This window comes from Lethenteron reissneri, chromosome 43, assembly GCF_015708825.2.
Source record: "Lethenteron reissneri isolate LAM-NWPU_2019-01 chromosome 43, ASM1570882v1, whole genome shotgun sequence".
In the NCBI taxonomy this organism is placed as follows: domain Eukaryota; kingdom Metazoa; phylum Chordata; class Hyperoartia; order Petromyzontiformes; family Petromyzontidae; genus Lethenteron; species Lethenteron reissneri.
In genome coordinates, this window is record NC_083821.1 from 1,043,708 (window position 1) to 1,051,711 (window position 8,004).

The 8,004-nt window shown below is 57.6% G+C and overlaps 1 protein-coding gene across 1 annotated transcript; it reads left to right on the plus strand.

Annotated features, from left to right (window-relative positions):
* Nucleotides 1-1,613: 1,613 nt before the first annotated feature.
* On the plus strand, nt 1,614-7,803 carry LOC133353362 (transmembrane protein 200A-like). The gene is made up of 2 exons (XM_061569551.1): nt 1,614-2,039; nt 2,838-7,803. Exon 2 carries the CDS (start codon nt 2,856-2,858, stop codon nt 4,443-4,445), a length of 1,590 nt encoding a protein of 529 aa, XP_061425535.1. The 5' UTR covers nt 1,614-2,039; nt 2,838-2,855; the 3' UTR covers nt 4,446-7,803.
* The last annotated feature ends 201 nt before the right edge of the window (nt 7,804-8,004 follow it).

Consider the following 8,004-nt stretch of genomic DNA (forward strand, 5'->3'; position numbering starts at 1 on the left):
AAAACCAGCTCCACGTCTGAGTGGTGCAGTGGATTGTGGGTGGCATCGCGGGACCTGTGAGCGATGGGGGGGCCGGCGTGGGGGAGGCCTCCATCCAGCAGTGGATAGAGCACGTCCGACGGTGATGATGATGATGGTTGTTGTGCGTGGCTGTAGGATTTGTGCTCGTGCTCTGCTTGGGGAGCTGAGCCCACAGTCACGCTCACCGCCTGCTCACTCTGCCGAGGAAAGCGGCATTCACTATGTAGTATTAGTCAGTGCCAGCGCCTGGTTATTCATGATGATGATTATTATTATAATACCACGTTCACTATTACCGTATTCTCGGCGTCATACAACGCTGTTCAGGAAAGTAAGACGCTCCCCGAACTGGCATTGTGCCCGGTGTACATGCAGCTCGCATTAATCTGGGCACACACAACTAGCGGGTTATGAGTTGAACCCCCAACTCTTGTGCAAAATACAGGGCCAAAGGGTGCGTCCTACAATCCTGAAAATATGGTAGTAAGTGTTTTATTCTCGAGGACTACATCGCCCTTTGAGTATGCGCGCCCGATCTCGCCAGACCTCGGAAGCTAAGCAGGCGTTGAACCTGGATGTTGTTTGGCTAGGTGCTCACTACCAGGCATAGCAGGTGTTATAGGCTGCGGTGTGGCCATGCGCTGGGCAGCAGAGGACGCTGCAACATCCATAGCACTGTGATCTGCTCTCACGTCCACGCTCCACCTCCACCAAGGCGCACCCAGCGAGGTGTGGGAAGGTCCTCATCCAGCAGTGGAGTGGCACGAGGGCTGAGGGGAGGCGGACTGTGACGGCGCGCGATGCTAATGTCGGCACAGCGCTGATAGCAACAGCAGCAACATCAACAACAGCAACAACAACAACAGCAGCAACATCAACAGCAGCAGCAACATCAACAACAACAGCAGCAGCAACATCAAAAACATCAACAGCAGCATCACCAAGCGAGCTGGCGCCAGCGAGTGGCATCATTCGAGCGCCACGGGACACGGAGCGCAGTTCCAACGGCAGCGGCAAGCCTCCTCCTCCTCCATCGCCTCTCTCACCCCCTCACCTATCCCCCGTCACCAGAACACCTGCCTCCCCTCACCTACCCCTCTGTCACCTGCCTCCCCTCACCTGCCCCTCTCTCACCTGCCTCCCCTCACCTACCCCTCTCTCACCTGCCCCTCCTCACCTGCCTCCCCTCACCTGCCTCCCCTCACCTACCTCCCCTCACCTACCCCTCTCTCACCTGCCTCCTCTCACCTGCCTCCCCTCACCTACCCCTCTATCTCACCTGCCTCCTCTCACCTACCCCTCTCACCTGCCTCCCCTCACCTACCCCTCTCTCTCACCTGCCTCCCCTCACCTGCCTCCCCTCACCTGCCTCCCCTCACCTACCCCTCTCTCTCACCTGCCTCCCTCGCGTGCTCACCTCTCATCCCGCCTCCTGCCCCCTCCCCTCACCTGCGCCCCTCTCCTCCTCGTCCCCTCGGCAAATCCCTCGCCTCCTTTTTCTCCCCGCCTCTCTCCTCTGCCCTCTCCTCCCTCCCCGCACCCTCCGCTTCCCTCCTCCTCCTCCCCGCGCCTCTGGCAGGAGCCACATTCGACAGCCGAGCGCGCTGCGTAACTCTCTCCTCCTCCTCCTCCTCGCCAATTGTCTCCTCTCCCACCCGCGCCTCCCCTCACCTGCCCGCTCGACCCGAGCGTCTCCCCTCACCCGCCCACTCGACCCGAGCCTCTCCCCTGCGAGGTCGAACTCGCCTCGCCCCAGCCGGAGCGTGCTGGGCGCGTTGCTGCGACAGGATGCCGGGCACGGGCTAGCAGCAGGGAGCTGGAGCAGCCGTGTGGCCACGGGGCTGGGTGCTGCAGGGGAGTTGTGGGGAGCCGGGGTCAGGGGCTGGGAGCTGAGTGACGACGACGAGACGCGGGGCGATGCGCGGCGTGGAGGCGCGGACAGAGCAGCGATGCGACCACGACAGCCTCCGGCACCATCACCCACACCACCACCACCACCAGCTGCTGCTGCTGCGCCGGTACACGTGTGAGTGTGTGTGTGTTAGAGTGTGTGAGAGTGTGTGTGAGTGTGCGCGAGTGTGTGTGTACGAGTGTGTGTGTGAGAGTGTTTGAGTGTGTGTGAGAGTGTGTGTGAATGTGTGTGTGTGAGTGTGTGAGTGTGTGCGAGTGTGTGTGTGTGCGCGAGTGTGTGTGAGTGTGTGCGAGTGTGTGTGTGTGAGTGTGTGTGAGAGTGTGTGTGAGTGTGTGTGTGAGTGTGTGCTCGCTAACAGCACTTGCCCCAACAGTCTGTTCAGGCTATGCGGGGGGTCTTTGTCTTTGTCGCGAGTGTTTTATATGGGTGTCTGTTGTGTGTTGACGTGTCGGTCTGTGTGATGGAGTGTATTGTGTCTGTGTGTCTGTGTGTTTGTTGCCGCGTGTGTGTTCTGAATGTATGTATACGCGTGTGTGTTTGTGGGGAGCGGTGGTGTAGCGGTTAGTGCGCTGCCCTACGAACCCACCTACCACAGTTCGATTCCCGCTCACGGCGCTAGGTCGACTCAGTCGTAAATGAGTACCTCGCGCGGTGTGTAAACATCAACCACTTGGGAGACAAAGGTTTGCCGGGCGTGGGGCTGGCCACCCACCACATCGTGCGCCGTGCCGGCGTTCGTAGGTGCTCGCTAACAGCAGTTGCCCCCAACACTATGTTAAGGCTACACGGGGATCTGTGTATACGTGAGCGCATGCGTTGTGTTCAACTCGTCAATTATTTAAAAAAATCGTCGACTCTTTAAACATCTCTCGCTTCTTCTTTGTGGCACGCGACTGTCCTGCAGAAGCTGCGTTGAGGCAACATGTCAACAGCTGGCGGCTTCCTGCCCGAGAGCTGTCCCAGCCAGAACAACAACAACAGCAGCAGCAGCAGCAACCTGTCGCACCACCTCGCGCACAGCCACGACAGCGAGGGCGGCAAGTACGAGTCGGTGAGGCTGCCGCTCAGACAGAGGGCCGTCCGGGTTCGACACCGGATCGAGGCCTGCTTCTTCTCCACCGGCTGCGCCACGCTGGGTGTCACCATCGTGCTCATTGGCATCACGGTGACCATCATCGGCTACTGGCCCAAGTACGACCACACGGCGACCACCAATGGCTCCTCCATCCTGGCCGAAAGCAGCAACAACAACAGCAACAACAACAGCAGCAACAACAACAGCAGCAGCGTCAATAGCAGCAGCAGCAGCATCAATAGCAGCAGCAGCAACAGCAGCAGAGGAGACGGCGGCGGTGGCGTCAACGACAACACCACGGGCTTGGAGGGGCAGACGAGAGGCAGCGAGGTCGTGGGCCTGCTGGATCAGCAGCTGTACCTCTACGTCGTCAAGATCCTGGGCCCGCTCACCATGGGGATCGGTATCTTCGTGTTCATCTGCGGGATCGCGGCGCTGTACGAAAACCGGGAGAAAGACACCAAGGGCGTCACGCTGCGGGACATCCAGCTGTCGGAGCAGAAGCCGCACGTGCAGACAAGCGTGAGCACCAGCAACCTGTCCCGAAGTTTCTCGAGCTGCTACGAGCAGGACACGAAGAGCCAGGAGCAGCCGGCGGAGAAGCCCACCCCGAACTTCTACATGCTCTTCCCCTGGACGGCGAGCGGGATGGACTCGTCGGAAGATTCGGAGCGCGAGGCCGCGGCGCAGCATCACTTCAAGTTTCTCCAAGCGCCCTTCAACACGATGCTATCCACGTCGCTGCTCATCATCTCCGAGATGTGTCTCGGCAGCCCGTTCAAGAGCAAGCCCTCCGAGAAGCTGGAGATATTCCACGGCAAGTCCAGCCTCTCGTCCTCCATCACCACCCTGTCGCTGCCCATCATCAAACTCAACAACTGCGTTATCGACGACCCGGAGGAGCCGGAAGCGGGCGCCGACAAGCTGGAGGGGGCCGACCCCGAGGCGATCTCCGTGGCAGGACCTGAATTTCCGACCGCCCCGAGACTGCAATGCTCCAACACGCTCTCCCTGCCGGTCGGCGAGGACCCTCTGATCGAGAGCTACGAAGCCCGCTCGTACATGGCGAGCCTTCACAACGACGCCGCCGCCGCCGCCGCCTTCTCCTCGGCGTGCTCCAGCAAGGCCCCGGGCACCGCGCACCTCCTGCTGCCAGCCCAGCAGGACCTGTCTCCGGACCTCGGCAGGAGGTCGCACACGGTGACCATCACGGTGGGGCACGGCAAGAACTTCTACGGCTCGTCCAAAAACTGCGCGCACTGGACGAAGGGCGGCGGGCGCGTGGATGCCGTGGACCGGCTGGCGGTGCCCGAGCCCAAGCCCAAGGCCCAGTACACGAACAAGGAGAAGCTGCTCATGATCTCCAAGTTCGCGCACAACTCCAGCTTCGACGACGACCCTTGCGATGTGCCCGGCTCGCTGGAAATGGACTTCTAAAGGCGGACAGATGAGCACCGACGGTCGATTCTCCACGACGAGACGGTCGCGCTACGTTGCCGCGGTGCAATGGGTCAGCGCAGCGGACTTACGACCCAGAGGTCGCCGCTTCGATTGGTCTCCTGGTGTGGCGGTTAAAGCAAATACCCCCTGCCTCTGTGCACCCCGCAGCGTTACGCGTGGGGTCACCACGGTTGATCGATCGGCGAGTCACATGCGGTGGGGTAAAGTATGGGTAGTCCCACCTCTTCCGAGACGTCTGGCCAGCGTGGAAGAGTAGGCCAAAATTCCCTCCAGCGGGGGCTCTTCTACTTTTCCTCGAGCAAAGGCCCTTCCGCCAGCAATGGTGAGAGCGAGCAATTGCAGGGCTACGCCTTTAACCTTTTGATGAGAGATTTTACTTGACTGAAAAAATACATTTATGTACATTATGAAGATAGCGTTTATATATAAATGTCTCAACTCAAGCAGTGCCAATACTTTGTAACACAATTTGTACGTTTCCGGTGCGTGGGGTCTGTAACTTAAAACCGGGCGCTGCATCACAAGGGATATGTTTGTAACTGCCACCGTCATATTTTTTGTATATCTTGACCGCCAGTATTTGAGATCGCAGCACTTGAGTGGCGGTGCCATTAGACTAATGCACCGTTAGCGACACATTTTGTGATTTGGAATTTTGTACCGCGATTATTGTAACAGCCGTTATTAACGGCGCATGTTTAGATTTCTGTAAGTGAAGTTTTCCGTGGGAGGTTTGTACATTTCGGTACGATTGGACATTTTGTTCAGCCAACTACTCCTCTTGACGAGACGACATGGCACCAGTTGGGTTAAACATTAACGTGATTGACACGGGCTCCTTCCGGCCCGTAGGCTCCCGGTGCAGCTGCACCGCCTGCACACTCAATATCTAGGCCACTGCTAAAAGCCGTTGGGACGCAGCTGCCGATGAAAGGCACTCACAGGGTGGCTTGCGTTTGTTTTCCCAACAGCTGAGCGATGACCTGTGACAGTAACATCTGCATCCACGTGCGCAGGCGTCCGTCATCTTACAACTGTATTCTCTTCACGTTTTGGGTTTCTCTCCGCACCCCCCGAATTGCCGTGTTCACTCGAGTCGGCGGACAGCGCTGCGCTGTGAGAGGGTTAACGCTATTTGCTACGAAACGTGAACAGTAATCGAGCATAATTACATAAACTCGTGTAATCGCATCTCGTGGGCACTGAATAATTCATGTCGCCCAAAGTGAATGCTTTTCATCGCCGCATGCTTCATTAGTTCACGTAATAAATGCGACCTTTACGGCGATCTGTACGCACCCTGCGAGCCACAGTGCTTCTTCGTAAGCACCAACAGTTCTTTGTCCGGCAGCGCACCGCAAGGCCTGTTTTTTTGTTTCCATTTTGTACGTTGTAAATAAAAGGAAGCCCTCTCCTACCAACATCGATTCCCATTCATCGCTGATGCGATGCGGCAGCAGCAGCAGCAGCAGAAACTCAAACGAGTGCACCTTTAGGAGCTCGAGAGAGGCAGGGTAAATATGGATTTGGTGTCGTAAACATGGGTAGAGAATTCGCGAGAAACGGCATCCCACCCCTGTCCCCTACCGGAGACATCGACCCACGTTCTCACAGTGAGCCAGCGACATCTGCTCACCACGGCGCTTAAGAGGAACGGTGAGGGTCGTCGCGAAGCTGTGGCCCCCCCACCCCACCAACGACCCCCACCACAGCCCAAGGCTGTATCCGGAGGAAGGGTCGGGGCCTACAGAGGAAGGGTCGGGGCGTACAAGGGCTGTCGACTTCGCTGCTGACTTCAGAATAGAAGCACAGAACCAAAAGACGTGTGCGGCACGCGGCAGCAGCGCAGTTTTAGTGTCGCAGACGCGACCACAGGCCGACCACTCAGCCGCTGTGCTCCGCTCTGGAGCGTAAGCCACATCGTCACATTCACAGATTTTCAACCCAGGCGAGCGCGTGAACGGAGGAGGCTGTCGAACACGGGAGCGGGCTACCCGGCGTGTTTTTCAGCTCTCGCCACGTGCCGTTTCGGCGACGACATCTGACGTTTTAGCATCCACGTGCTTCCCGGGACTCGGGAGAAAAACGTCGGACTTTGTGTCGAAACAACGCGACACATAAACCAGATCGGAGAGCTGCGCTACCGGCACGGCGCAACCGAGAAAACCTTCGCAGAGAGGGGGGCGGTTGGAGGGAGATAGTTCAACCTCCGTCTAGAGCAGCTCCTCCCAATGCCACCATTCAGGCGCCTCCACTCAACGACCCTCCAGCTGTCTGTCATCACTGCACTGGCACAGGACCCATTCCTCATTGCTGAGTTCACGCGTTTCTCCGCTTGCTGGGTTTTTTTTCCTCCTCTCGTGGAAACATCTGGTAATCGCTAGCAGCTGCGCCGACCGCCAGGGGCTGAGAAACTCTAACGACACCTCCCGCTCAAACTGCATCGATGCTGACAGCTCCCACCAACGCAGTAGTCTGGCGCTGAAATGCCGCAATTTATATGTCGCGTGGCAATGCAAAGGGTTTGGCCTCGACCACCAGCGAACGGAATGTTATTGACGCACACACACCACACATGGACGAGACCAACGCAATGCCCCGTTTGCAAGAATAATGAATACAGATGCAGACCACTTGTGCTGTGGTTTCATTAGTGGAAGCTAACAGCAGAGCGGTTAACATCCATCGTCGTCGTCGTCAACACGGTCACTCCACTGCTGGATGAAGACCTCCCTAAGCCGCAGCCGCCACCGCCATCTCTCGCAATCCTGCTGCGATGTAATAATCCACCTAGCACCTGCGCACGAACCGATTTCACCGCTCCGTCTCCCAGGGGTTGGTGTTGCTTCCGTCCGTATCCCATCCCTGAGCTGCCACTCTGTCGTGCGACCTGACCACCACGAGCCCTGCCCAAGCCCTCTCAGCCTTGATCCTGACCCTTCGGATGCCGCCGTTAACCCGCCTGCGTTCTCTCATCCCGTCTCTCGATGTGCACATTCCAAGCATGCACCTTCTCGACGCTTCGTTGCGCGCTATTCAGATTCTCTTCCATTTTTAATTGTGTATGACCCAAGTTTAGTGAACCATGTCACAGCAGGTAGTGCGTTTGCTTCCACGCATTCAAACACACTGCAGGTGGTCTGCATGCGCATTCGCACCCGCAAGCAGTGTTGGGGGGGGGTGTTTTTCTCTAGTAAAGTGTGTGTGTGTTATTGTATCTGCTCAGATTGTGCAGATACAATGAACGAACGCAGTGCCGTGTGGGCTAGAACCCAGCGAGTTTGCACAGTGGGGAGCACAGGTGGTGCAACTGTCAGTCATCTCAGTCAGTCAACCGATAACACCTGGGTCTGCCCCGTGACTGACCTCATGGCGACGAGCCTTCCACATTTCCCATAGCCTCAAAGTGCACCTAGCCTGGCACAGGCGCTTTGGTGATGTTACCGTCACTTAGTGGTGAATGACGGCTGCTGCTGCTGCTGGTTTTTATTTATCGCACACGTTGAACGAAGCCAAACCTGGCGAATAAAGAAGC

Excerpts from the sequence above, each read along its gene's own strand:
- LOC133353362 (XM_061569551.1), top strand. The coding sequence starts at position 2,856 with ATGTCAACAGCTGGCGGCTTCCTGCCCGAGAGCTGTCCCAGCCAGAAC.